Below are 20,727 nucleotides of genomic sequence, written 5' to 3'. Positions count from 1 at the left end.
AAAAAAATTATTTTACCTGGTAGCCATCTTGAAGTAACTGGTTTATGTGCTTGGTCACTCAAAATCAAACTTTATTAAAATTCTGTATGTGTGCTTAAACTGTTCTCAAAAAGTGTTGCGGAGGATGAGAACATCAGGCATGGACACATCATTTTCCTAATTTTTCTTCATTATTATTATACATGAATATTCAGTAAATATTTTTTCTGTCATCTAAAGTAGTCTAGCAAAACATCCATTTATTTTTTTCTTAATATTTTTGTGTTAATTTGATTAAATTACAACATAACGCATGTTCAAACACAGCCGGACACATTGCAGTAATGAGAATTTCAGCAGAAAATGAGATAAAATTTCCAATTATAAATTCTTATGTTGAAATTACACATTGTGCAAGGTAGAACACAGTATTGTGTTAATTCTGATGCTTTTTAATGTTACTATATTACACATTTTAAAGCTAAAATCATTAGTGCCGTGGTGTTTCAATGGTTTCGTGAGAATCACATACATAAAGTGTACATTTTCTGAAAGCACTCTAATCCTTTCGCCCATAGACTGTTGCAGGGTGGCATCTGCACAGATGCTCTTGCATATGCATTTAGTGAACTATGAAGGAACTGGTGTGATAGTTGTTTGTGTGGGTGGTATGCATGATGTATTTATGCCAAATTTCAGGGAAGAAAACTAAAATCCACTCATGAGAGTAAAGTTTAAATTATAATGTCAACTGCATGTAAACTAAAAAAGTAAAACTGAAAGAGATTTCAGTGCCGTGTCGTGTTAACGTGGGTGTATGACTGAGCATTACAGTACATGCGTAAAACCCATGGCCACAAGTCATTTTCAGATATCTGCTGTCTACAGTTTCCCATAATCTAAAAAAACGTATCGCAATCAGTTTCTTCGCACATTAACCTTCACTTGGTCCGGCTAGTTTTTAGAAACTGCTAGACAAATTACTCAACAACCGCTTGAACAACCCAATAACCATGTCCAGATGCTTTTAACCAAAATCACCCACAGTATAATTCCACAGAATAGCATAGACTAGCTATAAAAGGACTGTAGCTTGGTGTTTTTCTGCCAGTTTCTCTTTCACTAAAGAATCTCATGAAACTAAATTCAATCGGTGTAATTTCTGTGTGTTTTGTGAGAGGATTGGGGGGTTGTTGTAGTCCTGTCACATCTCAAACCCTGTTTAACCTAATTATTTCCAGATGTTGACTAATGAGTCACTGTGTTTTCCCTCCTTCTCTTCGTTTTTTGTTTAAATGGACGAGGTGGAAGCTCCCCTCTATCCAACTTTAGCCTGCCCTGAGCGAGCTGAGAAGTCAGAGTCGCTGAGAAATAAAGAAAACAGGAATATTCGGTGTGTGTATAAGACTTCGCCAAGCTGTAACACAAAACCTAGAACATTAAATAAATAAATAAATCCAATGATGTGTTAAAGGAAAGAACCGAAAAATAATACAAATCCTAACATTTTTGTCTTGTGTCCACTACAGCATCAGTACCTCTTAATACTAAATGACTACTATTAACTAAAAAGAGAGTTGCGGGTCATGATGCATATTCCAATACAAATCCATACAACTTAAACTGCATACTAAGATTATTTTAAACCCATTTAAAGCACTCATATTCTCATACTGTAGATTTCATTTGATTTTCAAACCAAGCCAAAATTGAAAGCAGTTCGGTAAGCTGCTGACGTTCCTCTGGTTGGGAATCACTAGCTTGACATGACTTTATTTTGGAGACACAGGCAGTGGTTTGCACCACATAAAACAAATAACTGACCATCTATGACCATCCCCATCTATTTTCTTCTCTCCATCTTCTGCTGTTTTTTGAATCGCCCTTACGTTGGTGTCTACATCAGCAGAGCTCTTTTACAGGAATATTTTGGCAGCTGGTGAAAGGCTCTTGGACTCGAGCGCTTGTGCTTTCATTCCTTTTTTGGCTCTGTTTTGAGTCTAAAGCACCAGACGATCAGACTCACTTCTTCAGAATCCATACTTGCAAATCCCACATCTCCAAATTCTATCACCTCATTTCTTTTCAAAGAAATGAGATCGTGCTCACTTTATCTTAGAAGGAACAAAAAATTCAATCTTGTCTTTTAACGTCTTTTTTTCTTCATTTTGCTTTTCTGTCTCTCTCCCTCTCTTTCCAAGAGCTGCTGGTTAACAGTCGGTGGAGGTCTGGCATTACAAGTCTCTCCAGAAATATCTCTCCAACCGCTGCCCTTAATATCCCACCTAATAGTTTCCAGCATTCAAGAAATATCACAATGTACAATCACAGAGCCATTTTCTAAAAATAGTTTTCCACGTTTCTATGCTCAGTTTCCTTTTTGCATTTCTGGAATTCTGACCTGATTTAATGAAAAGTTGTCAGCCGGTAATGACATAATCAGCTTGCCTTAAGGCACAGAGACCATAAATAGGTAGCATTATCTATGCCTAGTTTATAGTACTCGAGTCCGGTTTCGGACTCGAGACAGACCGATCTCTTGACCGAAGTCTTGGACTTGTGCTTCAAAGACTCGGTCTCGGTGGAGGAGAAGGACTCGTAATTTCAGAGTCCTCGAGACCAACGCAATTTTTTATGTTCATATAAAAAACACACACAACACTTAACAATAATAATAAAAAAATGCAATGTTGACGGGCATTATTTTAAAATGACATCCCATGGTGCAATGCAAAGAACTGCCATCAGAGCCGTTTATTAATTTCTAGAAAAATAGGCAGAAGATGATGCATGTGGATTTTTTTAATGATAGTAAAAGCATAGTCCATATTAAGACTGCTCCTCTAAACAATTCCCAATCTAGCTTAGCCTGTAGGCCTAACTGTTGGTGGTGATATTAAATCATGAATATGAAAACTGACATGTTTTTATGGTCTTGGTCTCGACTCGGTCTCGACCCCTAAAGGACTCGGTCTCGACTCAGACTTGCATCCTTAAAGACTCGGCCTTGACTGTATATGAAAACCAACGGACTCTGTCTCGACCCTTCAAAGATTAGGTCTTGACTCGGACTCGGCATAGGCGGGCTTGTCCCCATCACTATCTACACTCTCAAAATGTGGTAATTTATTACAGCACATTCAGACATGGTCTATTTCTATCTTATATGAAGCTTTCATGTCGTGCACAGCTCTAGAGAGGAAAATCAAACCAGCTCATAATGTTGCGAGAAGCCCTTGCTTCTGGTTTTGTCCATTTCATTAGTAAGACAGTAGAAAGGACAAAAAAATATGGTTAATGAAAGCATTGCATGTCGTGAGCTGGATTTCGAACCCAAATGACCTTCATGATCACCAAAGCTCAATGCTTAATCTTAGCATCCCAACACACTGTAGATCTCTGTCTGCTCTGCTGAACTCAGATCTACCTCAATCTGAAAAATTGAATGCTACCAATAAAAAGATACCTATGGCTATGCATCCATATGCTGATACTGTTATCAGTAAAACTGCTTAAATAACAACAGCCTTCAGTCAAAGGCTACATGAAGTAAGCCACTCAAAGTTTGTTACGGTGGAGATATAGCAGACCCCTCACACGGACACAAAACATACACTTCACATTCCTGCACTCACACACATTCTTGTTCAATTTAGGTACATGTCTAAAAAATGTCTACAGTTAAAACAAATGCAGCTCCTACTGTTTTACTGGAACCCCAGAGAAATGCTTGACCTCGTATAAAACGCACACGCATGGTGAAAGAAGTCTGTTTATAATCATAAACTGTTCAGCTGATGTCAAAAATCATGCAAAATTACAGCTTACTTACTGTAAATAGCTTTGCTTAAACAATTTAGGATTTGTTCACACTGCACAAAAAAATCAGATTTCTGGATCTGAGTTTTCAAATCCAATCTACAAGCTTGATCAAATCTGACATCTGGTGCACTGACATTGGTTGCATTGTAAGATCAATGAAACCAAAAAACGTCCTTAAAAAAAATTATATTTCATACTAAGATGTTATCAGTTTAGACTACAAAAAACAACGATTTAACTTAAATGATTTGAATTAAATTTGATTTGATTATCTTTGTTGCCTCCTGTTGAAAAAACTTTATTTCTTGTATCCTGTGGCTGTGGCACAGAAAGTAAAAAGTGTACAGTATAAAGTCATACCAAAAGATCACTTCAAACTCTAAACTGCCCCCAAAACTTTGTCTTCCATCTGTCAGCCTGTTTCTTCTCTTAATCTGTATTCTTCCTCTGTTTTGCACAATCCTGCACATCTCTCATCTTCCTCTGAAGTCTGTAGCACTGTATCTGAATCAAATGCAGACTCTCATCTCTCCTCCTCACCAGAGTGCCCATAACTAAGGGCGTATGCTGGAAACCAGAATATATGATTTATGTGCTACAATTTTGTCATACCATTAAAAAACTATAGTCACACACACACACGCACGCACAAGCTTTGAAGTGGTGACATTTGTTCTATTATAAAACACAGTGGTGTTTGCAGCATAAAGTAGTGCTTACAAATAAAGAGTTCGAATGAAAAAGTCCTCCAAGTGTGTCTGTTATGTTTTCTTAAATGAGCATTTTTTATCATGCTCTTATGGTTTAGGTTCAGTAATTTTACTTTAAAATGGTAATTAAAAGGTTATTAGTCAGAAATTAGAATTAGTTATTTACACAAATGTCACTTTGGTCATTCAATTGGTATTTAACAAATTTGAGCATCTTTCACTATTTTGGCCAAAAACTTCCACTTCTAAAAAAAAACATTTCTTTGGACAATACATAGCACACGGTTGCAAAATCCCTAACGATGTAACATTGCAAATAATGAAACTACGAATGTAAAAATGAAGAAACTGAACCACACATTTGGGGGGCGCTGTGATCCACGTCACTGCCACATTCAGGTTGCATTCGGGTCCAAGAACTCACAAGGGACACAAGTTTGAATGTGATCCACGGTCATCCGATTCATCTTCCGTGCCATAAGAGGACTTTACAAAAAAATGTGGATTCGGAATGGCCTCGGGTGGGATTAAGTGGATTTGAAGCGAAGATACTAGATGAACATATAATACGTGCTGAGAGCATTTGGTTTTGCTAATGTGTGGTCCATTTTCTAATTTTTTATGGTGGCGGCGTTTAGTGGCTTTTGCATCTTAGCCTCAATAAGGCACAGTTCACATGAATTTTTTTAAATTATTTTATTTTCTCACCCTCATGTTGTTACAAGCCTGTATACATTTATAATTTCTTTGTTCTGATGAACACAAAGGAAGATATTTTGAGGAATGTTTGTAAGCAAACCGATCTTAATCATCATCCACTTCCATAGTTCTTTTATGGAAGTGAATGGGGCTCATGATCGATTTGGTTACAAACATTCCTCAAAATATCTTCCTTTGCGTTTATCAGAACAAAGAAATTATAAATGTATACAGGCTTGTAACAAAATTAGAGTAAAAAAAAAAGACAGAATATTCATTTTTGGGTGAACTCTCTCTTTTTTGGTATGAGATGAGTCATTGTTTAATAAGTCCATCACTTCTTCTTATGCAGGCTGGACCAGTAACACAGAATTGTGCTTGGCATTGGTTAATGAGGTCAAAATACTTTAGTAAGTAAACACATATGAGATTTACACATTTGACAGATGCTTTCATCCAAAGAGCATTCAAGGTTTATCAGTAACAATGTGTTCCCTGGGAATCGAACCCATGACCCATGCCAAGCTAATGCAAAGCTCCACCAAGTGAGCTACAGGAACAGTGTACTATCATTCATTTTTTTTCATTCGCACTCTTCCCTTTAATCTGCATTTCTTCTTCTCACGGCAAAGTCTCGCGTCGATCCCTTTAATTAAACAGATCAGTGTTTAATGCCTGTGTTTACAGACATGAAACGCTGAATATAAACCTGCAGATATGCTTACTGACATCATTATTGTGCTTTAAGGACAAATGCATGCATGATTTCAGAGTAAAAACGTCTCCATTGTGTGAATTTGTTTCCCTGTGTGTGCGTGAGTTCCACTGTTAACCGGCTGGAATCACAGGAAGTAGATTAAAGAGGACAGGAAGTTGTTGAGTTTAAACACTTGATAATTAGATGACTCCCTGCGTTTACAGAGCAACTCTTGCATTGCCATATATTAAAAACTGTATCTCAAGACAGTGAAACTGAACCAAAGCCACAAGGTCAAAACAAGAACAAATGTGTTTTTCTGTAACAACTCTGCATAAAATGTGACAATGCACAAATCTGAATGTGTTTCTCGACTCATCTTAACCACACCCTCTGTGACATCATCACTGCATCAGCATGCCCCTAAACTGAGAAATAATCATGAATCATTTTTAAATGATTCAATATCTGATTCGATTTTGAAACTTGACTGATTCATTAGACTGATTCCATTCAAATGCATAGACACATACATGATTCATATTGGCTGACTAGACTTGCAAGCTTGCATGGAGCAGGGTTGCCCCTCTTTGCACAGTGATTTATATTAGGGATGGTCCAGAATGGTGTTGATGCTGTGATGTAGATAAATTTAGAGACCGTTAGCATGAATTTATCAGAATTATGATAATGTGATGCAATAATGGTATAGTTGTTTAGCCCGTGCATCATTAAACTTCTAAATTTTTTCCTTATGCACATTCACTCAATTTTCCTTATGAAATACAACCACACCCAAACCCTGCCAGCTCAGTTCACTTTCTTATATAGCCTGCTTTCGACAGTTCCACTTCATCACGATCCAAATACACTCTATACACCACCATCACGCACACTTTAACATAATTCAAACAGTTGGTCTTTATAACTGCAGAAAGCACAGACTCAAACCATACAAAATCCTTAGATTGCCACAACACAAAGTATCTTGAGCATCTGTGGGATCAGACTAGCGTCTCATTCCACGCAGACACATACATAAATATATATGCACACACACCCATTGAGACAGTCTATTCATGCAACGGCTTAGAAAATGAGAGCGGGATACTGCATCTGATCCTTCCATTAGAATTGAATGTAATAGCAGCACTGTCAATCACAAAAAGCCAAACCGGATGCATTCTCCTGCCAACATAGCCACTAACGTACATTCAAACATTTGTATTTTTGCCATGCTACTATGAACAAGATTTTCCAAAATGGTCCAATTCTGGAGCATTTTCAGGGGTCAACCGAGTGCATGGAGTAGACCTCACATTCAAAAAATGTGTAGAATGAAAATCTGCACGAATCTGCACGAATGATTAGTCCATTTATTGAAAAGTTACAGGTAACATCCATTTGCATGCGTATGGATGGACTGCTGCTGAGATTAATTTAGGTATGCAACTTTTCACTGAGGGTTCGACTAGCCAAACGTCTAATAATCAAAGCATATCGCAGCATTAGCACTATAATTAAAGCATTCCCTCTAAAATTATCCTGAAATAATATAACTAGTTCGTTTTATTAATCGACTAGTCAGCTATGGAAAACATTTCTGTACACACAAAGGGTCTGGAAATTCTGCTTTTGAGCTCCTTCTCTGATTACAGGCATTGGTAGAGTGTGTTCCTGCTTTGGGGTTGCTTGACCCAGATCTGATCTCACAATGCGGCTCCCGCCCAAGCCAAACGGCCCTACGCACTCCACACTCCCCACCAGGAAATGTCCAACTTTCCATAAAGATGTCAGGGCCAAATAAAAAGGCTCATTCTCTTCTCCAGCTCCCACACTCTCACTTTCAAGCCTGCACTTTCCTCCCAATCTTTTTATATGATCTGATTTCAGTCTTGCATTGTCTCTTCCTCAGACTAAAAACTTTCTCCATCGCTCCTGTCCTACCCCATTTAAAAGGGATGAATGAAACCTTTAGTCCCAACAATAACAGCAAATGTGTTTAACATTACAGAGCTCCATTATCGGACCTATTCACTGTTGATTCTTTCCACTCGAGTTATCTGCAGTCTAAACGTACTGATCTGCACAGTCCATTATTCGTTTCTTTCACCAATCTCTCTCTTCTCCACTGCTTTCCCCTTTAATTGCATGCACAGCACATAAAATAAAACCAGACTGTTTTCTTTTCACACAGAATGTCCCACTGCATCTCTCTCTCTCTCTCAAAGTGTGTATATGTCTGGATTGTAGGAATGTGAGCTGAACACATTCCTCTCCGGATTGGCCGAGAAGACATCACCCATCACCATCAAATGGGATTACCAGCAAAGAAAAGTTATAAGAAAGAGAGAGAGAGGGAGGGAGGAGTAAGAACAGAGGAGAAATCAGCCCTAAACAAGGCAACGGAGCAACAAAGGAGATGTAAAGCCCAAAACAGTCGCCCTTGTCAATATAACAGTACAACGGCTTTTATGTACCGAGACTCAACTAAGCAAACCATCAATTAGGTACTGCTGCCTTCAGCCAACGCATGCAAAACATTAGTGCTGCTAAACATTCAACAGTTTAAACCTGGAAACTAAATGCAAAAAAGCCACTAATATAATTTTTTTCCAGATATTTTGGAAGCTTGAGGTTTGAATAACCCACTTCTGTTGCCAGAGCCCTGCTGCACTGTGCTGACTAAAAGCATTTTTAATGCCTGATTTCTGTGTTGCTTGTGTCTTTTTTATGTGTTAGAAAAAAAGCATCTGTTACATGAATAAATGCAAATATAGATTTTTTTGGAGATCACCAATGTCTAGGAGAGTATAAAACAAACTTGATTTATACTGTTAGGACATTAATTTAACTATTTTTTATTTATTCTAATAGATGTGTGAAATTTTCTAACATACTGAAAAAACAAGAAATCCAAGAAAAAAATAAATAAAACAAAAACAGAAACAAAACATCCACAACTAGGCTATTTAGTTTAATGTAAGCAGGTAACGTTATATTATTGTTCTGTCTAAACATCTGCATTAAAGACAAAAGAATCACATGCAGTTAATGCATAAAATGATTCTAGTTTAAATTCTATGAATGTTTTAAAAGTTTCTACCTTTTTCTTTCACCTTGCTATTTCCGTTTCATGAAGGTAATTCCTCACAGGTGTGTTTGAGTTTGTATACAGCAGACAACTGTGCGCTCTGTCAGGTGCTCGCGTCTTTATACAAGAACGCGCAGACAAGCGCTGAGTGACTCACGCTGACTAGAGTCTGCCGCATGCCTGTCAAAATAAAAGTCTTGCAACACGAAACCTCCCCAGTAAAAGTCCCCAGTGTCAATTCTGTTAAGACTAAACTTTAACATGTGTGATCGAGTTAAACTGTTCTTACTATTTAAAAAATAACGGATAAAGTTTTTACGTTTTAATTGATTATTGTAACTAGGACATTTTTTTACAGTACATACTTTTGACAGTAGAGTCAAAATGAGAATATATTTTGCATCTTAACCTCTAACATGTAAATTATATGGCACAATTAAATATTAAATGTCTTCATGCTGTATTTGTAATCTGTGTGCTTGCCTCAGGTTACCATGTTGTTTAAGCAGTCAAATCTAAACCAGATAACATCTCTCTTTTGAAAAAGATATGAGCTTGTTTTAAAAACACATGACAAATAAACTTAACACACACAGATTTTCTTTAAAAAAAAATGTAATAATTATCTGTGCATTATAAATGTAACAAATGAAATGTAAACCATGTCTAAACATTGTATTTATAATTGTTTATTCTTTAATAAACTAGTTTATTTATTTTAACAAATGTTTTAATTTGATGTTGTTTACTGAAATAGATCTGTACACTTCACTCTACATTTACACAGATTGACAATTCGTTTCTACATCTGCTGTAGATTAAATATTCTGGAACAATTTCACTTTTTGTCATATCAGTTCACCTTTAAAATTGTGTTCTGCTCTCTGTGTTTACCGGTTTGTGAGGGCCAAATTTTTGACAATCCCTTCAAAAATGTAATAAAACACTTTGAAAGCAACTCATGAGAACATTTTAGATTATCATCACTAGTTAAAAGTTCATACGTGAGCCAAACATGTTCAACTTTAATCAGAAAAATGTCTATAAGTTTATGTGATGTTTAAGTTTTAATTAAGCCTGTTATAAAAACCAAGGACATTTATGAGATGTTCTCACTATAGTGTGGGTGTATTTGCGTAAATGTAAAGGGAGTATGGGTGCTGTTAACATTTCTTGGTCGGTCTGTAATGTCTATTTTTAGGATTGTTCTGTATCTCTCTTTGCTCCTCTCTTGGCTCACTTCTGTGATTTTGTTAGGGTGTAGATGAGTCGCCCCTATGAGCAAGAAGGGAGCAAACAGTCCATTCAACACTCATTCTAATCCTCAGAAGTGAGTCATGCCAGCTGGTAAAAAACAAGCTTGTGTTTGCTGGTGTCGATCATTACAATGGCCATCAAGACATAATTGTGAACGCCAATAAATGTACACACATGCAGATTAATAAGTCTCTGATTATGTTTCTGTAGCTCAACTGGTAAAGCATTGCTTCAGCTAAAAGTCATGTGTTTGAACCCCAAATAAAACACATTCTGATCAAATGGTTACCTTGAATGCACTGTGAATCATTTTGGATAAAATAAATCACCTGCCAAATACATAAATGTAAACATTTAACCCCATTCGGTTGCAATGCAATTCCTAAAGTGCCTATGATTAAGAGAGCCATGGTTAGTATGCAAAACATTTCTTTCTAGACCTAGAGACCTTTAAACTCAGAAGATCAGTTGAGGTTTTAACTTTCCATTCTGTCAACACACAAGTGCACTGCTGTCATTCCACCCCCGAACATCCTCATAATATCTTAAACATTCAGTTCTGACCAGATGACATATCTATAAATGAGGTCACAAAAATAAGGGTTAGGAAAAAACAGCATATGTGCTAGCAACAGAAGAATTAAAGTGTCTATCACACAAATTTTATGGCAATGTCAACATTTATGGATTACTTCAATGTTCATTAAAGTTTCTTTAAACTAAGAGACAGGTTAATCTCATAAATAAATAAATTCAAAAATACTTCTTTATATCTTTTCTTTTGAATTATTTCCTCTCTTTAGTTTTCAGTAACATGATTTTCTATTGGGATGGTCTGGACTCTTCCAAATTTGGAAAACGGCTCAATTCCCAGTAGGTCACTTTAACACTGCCAGCCAATACAGCGCTGAGCCTCCTGTCCTCTCGCCAACTCTGCATCCCCCCATCTCCTTATAAGGACAACACAGGTCAATGGTGTTTTCAATTACATTTTACCCTTCTTGGCTTCCGTTGCCGAGCGCATTGTCCTGCTAAATCCTTCTAAAGTAAACTGTCTGAGCTTATAAAAAATGTGGGACCTATTTTTGTATCATAAACTGGATAGAGCATCCCTTTCTTGCACAAACATTTATATCTCGATATCTGCATTCCATCTAACTTTACTTACATTTTACATTCTGCATATATAAACATAAAAGAAAAATCACTGTATAAACTCAAACAGTTGAAGTCTTTTTTTAACATTAGGGTCAAAGTCCCAAAAGAAAAAAAAAGATTTCCTCTATTTACTTTCAGAGGTGCAAAATGGATAGAAAAATGTTTAGGGAGCTGTGTCACTCAACATACCATTCGCGTTCAACCTTTTTGTCCCATGTTAAAATTGTATTGTCACGTTGAATTTGACCTCTATATGCTTGTTTTCTTTCGGGTAAGCTTCTAAACCACACGCAACGCCTGTGTAAGAAAATGATTGTTAATATACCATTTGGGTCTTTATGAGCAACACCTCATAAACAAAACCGCTTTAAGAAACAACGCTGACTCACACGCCAGAAATGCAACCAGCAAACCAAACAATATACTGGGTAAGATGATATGGATTTAACACTCGACCCTGTTCTCGATGTTAAAGCTTTGTCTGTCTGTGTTTTACCAGGAATGCTTGAATGAAAAACTGACCAAAAGGCCACAACTGAAACAGTGACGTAAAATACTGACCACTGCGTCCTAGAAAATATGCAGCATTTTTAACATTGACACACATCACTACAGTTTGGGCGTAACCCTTTTTAACTTTTACTGTAGGGAATGAACTGTATGTAATGTAGGGGAGAGCAAGGCACAACCTAACGCTTTTTGACTTTAGCTATATCATCCAAAAAATATTTAAGTTAACGTTAGATTAATCATTTTTTACACAATCAACACACACACCCCTACGCTACAAATGAACACTTAAAGTTTGATCGTGGGACCTACCGTTATCGTACAATTACACCAAAATTGACAGGAGTGCAAACGTTACAACTTACCCCATAGGTGGGGTTCATTGTAACAAATCGAGGGTTTGTTGTAACACCTGCTAGAAAATTTTGTTTAAACAAATATTTCAATCAAATTCTGTCTATATACTAAAGGTGGATATTGTTTATATATCTGCCTATAATATATAGATATCCACACATTCATCCATCCACGATCCTTCATCTAATCATTCTTGTATTAAGTACCAATGCATATAAATAGATTTATATGAAAGGGCTTCACAATTAAGACCAAAAAAATCATAATTGTGAGTTACTTCCCCTGATATTGTATTAACAGTTATCATTTGAATAAATAGTATATTTACATTGTTTTCATTTCATTGTCATTGTAACACTGTGTTACAACAAACCCCGCTGTGTAAAAAATGATTTCAATCCCAGCAATCAGTTTTCTAGGAGTTGCTGACATGTTTCAAAATGGTGTTATGTTTTAGGTAACAAGACAGTGATTAAAATTTAAGGTTGGATTTGGTGACTTGCACATGCAACTCAGAAAAAAAACTTAAAGGAACAGTATGTAAGAAATGAATATCAATTAATCATAAAATGCCCCTGATGTGTCACTAGACATTAAGAAATCATTTTCATTTCAAATACTTATATCACTGACAACAGTGGTCTGGCCAGGATATTGTCATTTAAAAAGTGGAGTTGCAGCCCTCAACTGATGTTTATGTTGTCATTTTGTGTATTGGCCACCAGTTGTGTGATTGCAGTACCAGTTTTAGCCACAAGTTTTGTGATTGCAATACCAGTTTTGGCCACAATCCTACATACTGTTCCTTTAAGACAAAGAAATTTAACTTTTTTTCTCCAAAACACTCTTTAATCAATATCTTAACCAAAACACATGAAAACGTTTTACAAATTCACAGGATATCATCTTTTAACAGTAAGATAAAAGACCAAAAGCACAGATTGCTCAGCTGTGTATAAAATTGTAAGCTGCGTTATAATTAACCCCGAGTTAGTTTGTGCCCCGCTCACCCCTACATACAGGTGTCACATACAGTTTCTGTTTAATTGGCAAAGCATTGTGTTAGCATCACAAAGACCATGGGTTTGAGCCCAGGGTAACACACATACTGATAAAAAAGTTGTATGCTGTAGGTTGAATGCACTTGAGTCACTTTGAATAAAAGCATCAAATGCCTAAATGTGCATTATTGTGACATTTACAGTGATTGGTTGGCTGGGACTGTCATTGAAATCAATAGGGAATCAGACTGCTTTCTCAAGAGATATTATAAACTATTTTTACTGTTATAGTAAAAAATATAAAGGCATTTCAATGCAGTAATAGTTATAAAAGCCATTCAAACAACAACTCACTGCCTTTCACCACCCTACTGATTAATTTACCACACAGCAACAGCATTACTAGATTCATCCACAATCACCAGCGCAATAACATTTGATAGCAAAAACCCTCTCGCATTCAAGAGGAAGCTGCTGTGGTTGTGAACCATAAGAAGCAGGATCGTTGAAATGTGAGCAGATTTTTTTCGAGACTGGCCCTCAGTTTGTTGCAGTTGACTTTCGTGTCCATGACGACCACCCTGCTGCGGTTTACCAAAGTTTGTGGCGGACGGGAGGTTTGATCTATGCGGTATGGCAGCAATGCAGTCACGATGAAGATAGCAATGCATAGCATTTAGCAAGGATTAAAGACTTCCTTTCTAATCTGTCTCGCTCTGTTTCTCCGTCTTTCTCTCATTCTCTGTCTCATTTCCAACTCGACGATCCAAAACAGGCAAAAATCGTGAACACAAAAGTTAAAAGTTTAAAAAATGAATAAAAAGGTAAGTTATTGCCTAATTAGCAGAGATTTCCTAGAAGACAGCCTGTGTGTGTCTGTGTGTCACAGACGTCTGATGAATCAGGGTGTGAGTGGATTTCTCGTTCTTCAGGCCATGACCCAACTTTCACCCTAAACTAGTGGTGCATGTGCACATGCTGGTCCTTTTGTTAGAGGAAGTGAATGATTATTGCCTCACTGTCTGGCTCTGGTGTGGCTCTGACAGGATACAACACCTTTAACTTCCTGGCAGAACATATAGAGTTCGCATCTGTACACCCCAACTCTGTACTGGCACCTCACATACCCATAAAAAGTATTAAATTAACTTAAAACCAGGGGTGTAGTTTTGAGTGGAATGGGGAGGTAGGTAACCCCCAATAATCAAAATGATAGCGTATAGAGCAGAATAGTCATCTCAATGTGCGCATTTCTCTCTGTTTTACAAGCTCCAGGTGTTATCATTCTGGTGTGCTATGGGCTTTACACACTGTGAAGCATGTTCCCATAAAAGCCCTGTGATTTCAACCCACCGAGATCATAAATCAAAAGTCAACACAAGCAACAAGTCTCTCCTCCTATCCAGATGCCCGTAGCTTCTTAAAATGAAACCTCAGCAGTGGCAGGGATTTAGTTGTTAAGATAAATGTCATAAATTTATGGCATGTCACCTTTAAAAGATTTACACCCGTACGCTTAATGCCTATGGCACGGTGGCCTCCAACCTTCTACAAAGCCTTTCCTCTGGGTCCACTGGAAACACTCATCCACCAATCACCATGTACTTTCACACCTTCCACTATTTCTCTCTATCTCTCCTCCTCTTCCTGTGCTGAAGGACATCGGGCACCATCTATCTCACACGGGCCCTCCTGCTGTCACCAGAGTCTGCCAAAACACACTGCACAGTTTCCTGTATGGCGTTTATCACTGCAGGGTGTAGCGTCACAGACCGAGAGATCAAGTGTGAAGAGATTTGAACGTTAATCAGACTACACAGTTCAAAGGTGCTGAACGCCGATGTATGTTAACACCTTATAAGCACATGTAAAGCAGAAACCGAACTTCTCGTAGTTCAGATAATGATTTAGTGAGGGTTAATTTTTTTGTAAAAATGTATTTAGATTTAATGACTTAAATGTATTCGGAAGGGATTTGTTAGGTACATTATTCTCGCTTGTACTTCGTGATTTTAATCCGGGCGAATCGAAAACGCGTGTTTTCCTTCACACAGCCCCGGGAGCAAGTTGCCTGCTGTTTTTCGGCTAACTCAGGGGTCCTCTGAAAACATAATTCCCTCCATATAGCAACGCCGGGATTTTGGTATATATTTTTCCACAGTGCTTCTTTTAATTTATTGTTACATTCATTAAATACCCAACTAAAGCTACACTTCTGTTTCCTGGTGCACATTTATTATGGATAGACTTTCATGGCAACATACTGAGGAAAATAACAATTGGTGGATTAAGCTCCTTTCAATGTAAAATATAAATAATGCTACGATTTTTATACATTTGTTTATTGTGATGTAGCATATAATAACAGCCACATTGAGACTATCCGCTTGTTAAGTCATAATGTAGGAAATACAATTTCTCGGTCCAAGCTTCCAACCGTTTACTGTATATGCACTATTTGTTCTTATCACACATTTTAACTATACTTTTATAAACTTGCAGTATACATTCTCACTACATTCTCCAGGCTTATGGCATCAGAAATGTGATAAAAATTACTTTCTGCCCATCAAGGAATTCGTATAAAGGCTAGGAGTGTGATTTTTCTGAAGTTTTACGGTGTATATTACAGCGACAAATAGACGGAAGCTGTGATGCATGACGTCAGACTTAACAAGCGGTTAGACATTTCCATCTGAATAAAACTTAAAGAAATCAAGATTTCGTTTATATTAGTACATGAAACCACAGACATCCTTTAAATTTTAATAACTGCAACAAAATCGCTATATTGATCCCACCCCTAAAAGTGCCTTATTATTATGTTGAGGCCTTATTAAAATAAGAAAATTTCCATTTGTAGATTAGAACAAATACATGAAATAAAGGTTGTCACTGGGGCAGTACCTTTTGAAAAAGTACACCTTTTGTACCCAAAGGTGCATATTGGTAGCTTAAAGAAACACATTGGTACCTTTGGGGTACATACTGGCACCTAAAAGGTACATATCTGTATCAAAATGGCACATATTATAACTTTTTAAAAGGTACAGTCACACCCAGTGACAACTTTTGTACCTTTTTTCTAAGAGTGCAGAAGTGAAGTACTGCATTTTTACTCTACTCAAGTAAAGCCGTTTTTTTTACATTGAATACTTGGCCGCATTAAAAATCTAGTACTTTACAACACACTCTAATGGTTCCTAAGTATTTTTTATGAGGTGCCTAATTCGTATAACCAACTTCATATGTTTATGTACAATTTGCTTTCACCTCTCTGATGTTGGGTTTAGGGGCGTAGTTAGGATTGGGTTATAATTATTGATTTTTTTAAATAAAAAAATCGTACACTTTCGTACAATTCTTTTTGTATGATTTCATAGGAATTAGCCAACTCATAAAACACATACGAATTCCTGTGATATCAGTTTGTAAAAGAAGGAAGAAAGTATTTGATTTTTATTAGATTTAAGCATTAAAGGCAGAGTAGGCAGGTTTAAGTTTAAAAAAGTCTAAAACACTTTTTTCCAAATTTGTTTAAACTGTACTCTGAAAAAGAGAGTATAAAAATCGAGTGTCTGTAGACCTCTCACGATTGTTTTGAACATACCTAATTATTTCCATTCACTCCACCCACTCCCTTCTGGGTTTCTTCTAAAGCCACGCCCCCAAAACACATGAACGCGCGACGGTGACCGGCTCTGCTGGGAGAAGCATTTACCTGAGACGAGCGGAGAGGAAAGATCGCAGTGCATGTAATAATACACCTAACTTTATCACTATGAATATAAACAAATAGGATGGCTTTTAGTACTCACTATTAAGCTAGCATATCGATACTGGTAAAGTTTAAAATATATTTAGTTTGATTCGGTAACAAACAAGCTAGTTATATTTATAAGACAAAGCTAAAAACAGGTTGCATTGATACACGTTTTTTCATTACCATCCGTGATGAAGGTGAATTTCGTGGAAGATTTATAAACGGTGTTTTGCATGGAGGAGTTTCCGTGATGAAAGCATTGTTGACTCTGATGAGGACTACACTCCAGAGACAATAACGCTACCGCATCGTCGACTCGAGGAAAAGCCACTCGATATTTACTCTTGTTTGATTTCTTCGTTTATTCCTTTTTTTGCCTTGCTTGCCTTCGCTGACTGCATATGCAGGTACTGTGAGTTCTGAATGCTCTTTCTCTGCCGTACTTTTGCTCTTCCTAGAGTGCCTCGTGCACGTTCAAATCAATCGGGTGTGCGCATGTGTGGGCAGATCCTGTAGCAACAGGGGTGGTGCCATGGTTGCGAGAGAGAGTGACAGACGCACAAGCCAATCAATTGTTTCGTCCCCGAATGGAAATAATGGGCTGTGTTTAAAACAGTTGTGAAAGGTCTACAGACACTCCAGTTTTATACTCTCTTTTTCAGAGTACTTACATTTTACTTATGTATTGGTATACAGTTTAAACAAATTTGGAAAAAAGTGTTTTAGATAAGTCCTGCCTATCCTGCTTTTAAGTAAAAAGTCATATGAAATGCAGGGAAGTAAAAAATATGAAATCATGCTTTGAAATGAAGTGAAATAAAAGTTTTTCGAATAAAAACACTCTGATGAAGTACAGGGCCCGGTTGCATAAAGCACCTTAAGTGTAATTTTCCCTTAAGTTCGCCCTTATGTTTCCCTTAAACATAAATTGTTACTCAAGGGTTTCTTTAAGAGAAACTTCATAAGCACTTAGAATTTCCCGTACGATTACCCTTACCTAAGAGAACTGTTTAAGGGATTATATGCAACACCCTTATTCTCTTAGCTAAGGGGAATTTACTCCTTAAGTGTCATACTTAAGTGAAAAACTTAAGGTGGTGTATGCAACCGTGCCAAAATACTTAAAAAATGTACTTGAGTAAAAATACTTCACTACTGTCCACCTCCGCAAAATAAACACCAGTGAATGACGTATTTTTGTAGGCCAACCAAGAAGTTATCAGGACACTGTTTCCCTCGCATTTTCCCATTTTTGGGGGGGATAATCCAAGCATCTATGCGAGAAATGAAAGTTTTTTTTTCGAGGGAACCAGTGACCCGCTAACTTCTGGTTTGGCCTATAAAAATACGTCATCCGTGCGGCACTCTACTGTATATGCAAGCAAACAAAAGCAAGTCCGAAAAATATTTGCATGTTTAAAGTTCTAATGTGACCTCACCCTAAATCTGATTTATTTATTTAAAAAGCAGCGCTGTTGCATCAGCAAATGTCCGAGGCCGTCAGTAAAACATGAGATCAGTTTATCAGCTTTTGTTTACCCAAACAACACAACCGGAGATAAAAACTCATACTTTCCACTGATTTACGGAAATGCTTTCAGCAAACAACTTAATCACAGCCATAATTGATAAATCACTGTAACACTGAAAAAGAGTTGAATAAAAAAAAACACTTCTCACGGGGGACCTGTAAAAGATAAATGTCAAGAGTTACAACATGCCTTCCCATACCATTATTCTTTTCGTAGCACTGACGTGAAAACCACTGATGGGAATATCCAGCTGGAATTAGTAAACTGGATTGTGAGGTCATAAGGCAAAGTTCAGGTCTGGATGTACCTGGGGGCGAAGCAGGCAACAGAAGGATGCGGAGAACTGATAACCTGCCACCCGGCGTTCAACAGTGACCCCTGCCTGATTGTACAATTATAAGATTCCTGTTTTTACAACCAAATTACAAGGTAAAGTGCTGGGCTGAGAGCAGTGGGGTGGTGTGTTTTTTCGGATGGGGGATTAGGGTCTCTCGACATGGTCCCCCGTCGCTCCTGGCGGTTGATTTGTGACGTAATGCTGGAAAATCTTTCGGGGCTTTTTATGGCAATGCTGCGATTTGCAGAAGCTCAAGCAAAGACGGGGTTTTGCCAAACAGCATGCCATTTAAAACCCAGCCTGGACCTCGTCCACGAAAAGAAACAATTTCCCTTTCATTGCTAACACATGCCCGTCAAACCCACGCACACACACTCGATTCACTCTCAGGCTTCATAAATCTATTCTTTGTTTTACCTTTCGTTCGAAAAGTCGTCTGCTTGCTCACTTGATCTGGAATCAAAGAACGAATGGGGTGATAATGGGGGGGAGATTGACCAAACATCGCAAAAAATACTACCATGTAAACAACATATATGCAATGCATGGTTTGCCACTGTAAATACACACACAATTGACTTTTTTCTTTCTTTTTAACATCCACCCACTACACACAAGCTACAGTACTTTTCCAAGGCATGTGAATAAATCTTTTTAGAAAATAAACAGGTTTCTATTCAAGACCCTAATGCCACATGCACAAACCAATATATACTCTTTTGACACACATAATCCAGGTATAATAACAGTACAACTGCCAAATAAGAAACTGACTCTATAACAACATCCCCTTTGACCTGTTTAAGTTAGTCCCTCTCCCTGACTGTGATACAGTACCTTTACTGTATTGCATTCAATGAACAAGTTATAAATGGATCACGCTTACGTCATCCTTAGATCTCAGCCAAAATAACAAAAAAAAAAAACGCAACAATGCAAATTTAATGTAGTGCATGAGTTGAAACAAGACGATTATTAGATTTAATCCCAAGCATGTATTGACCTGTAGCTCTGGCATGACCTGCATGTTTGTGTTGTGCCCCTGGGCAATGTACTTAACCTTTGCTTGACCGAAACTTTCGTGAAGCCATCCGCATAAAACTAAAACAGTGCTTGTGGGAGTCAAATTGCACCTACTGAATAATGTAAAGTCGACAACCTTGAGAAAAAACATGGAAATGAAGTGCTGACAGGAAACATCTCAGTATATCTGATGACTAAACGGTAGCATATGATGTGCATCCAATACAGGAGCAAATCTTCCATCTATGCAAACACAAATCGCACACATGTCCCAGAGATTTATGGCACGCAGCAATGACCCGGCTCTTACATAGTGATAAAGGGATGGAATGCATTTCTTCTTTAAGTGGGGCTTTCCCATTATCCCACCTACTGACAAATCCAAACAGCTGGGGATGGTGCATCACCCAGAAACACTGGTATAAATGACCATAAAAATCTGCTTATATTTTACTAAAAATGTTTGAGTTCAGTGTTGCAGTGTTGCTAACAGTAGGCATAGAGGTGTTGCTGGCCATTATCAGTTACATGCAATATTTAAGAAATATCAAAAACACAACAGCGTATATATAAATAGAAATGTCAGTTAAATTCTATGTATAAAGAAGGACCGTTTTTGTGTCACATTTGCATATGTTCATATAAAGTTTATTTGCATTAAGAATAGATTTTTAGTTTCATAACTCATGAATTGTTGTTAAAATCAAGCTGCTGTATGAAGCAGTTTCTAATGGAACAGTAAAATAGTGTACGTTGAATTTTTAAAGAGCCAATAAAATTATTTCATG

General features: G+C 37.3%; 1 protein-coding gene across 8 annotated transcripts in view; it reads right to left on the bottom strand.

Annotated features, from left to right (window-relative positions):
• The window catches only part of palld (palladin, cytoskeletal associated protein), a 105,634-nt gene that overhangs the window by 27,156 nt on the left and 57,751 nt on the right, over window positions 1-20,727 (bottom strand). The window contains exon 11 of one of the 8 annotated variants that reach the window (XM_055186088.2): window positions 19,334-19,369. The exons of 6 other annotated variants lie outside the window; for them this stretch is intronic. In XM_055186088.2, the coding sequence (XP_055042063.2) occupies window positions 19,334-19,369 (36 nt within the window). Of the gene's footprint in view, window positions 1-9,013; window positions 9,174-19,333; window positions 19,370-20,727 lie in introns of those variants that run through there. One more of the 8 variants, XM_073855990.1, reaches the window with a different exon arrangement.

Source organism: Misgurnus anguillicaudatus, chromosome 18 (assembly GCF_027580225.2).
Source record: "Misgurnus anguillicaudatus chromosome 18, ASM2758022v2, whole genome shotgun sequence".
Taxonomy (NCBI): Eukaryota; Metazoa; Chordata; class Actinopteri; order Cypriniformes; family Cobitidae; genus Misgurnus; species Misgurnus anguillicaudatus.
The sequence above is the reverse complement of the archived record's forward strand: the minus strand, read 5'-3'. Positions and strand labels throughout refer to the sequence as shown.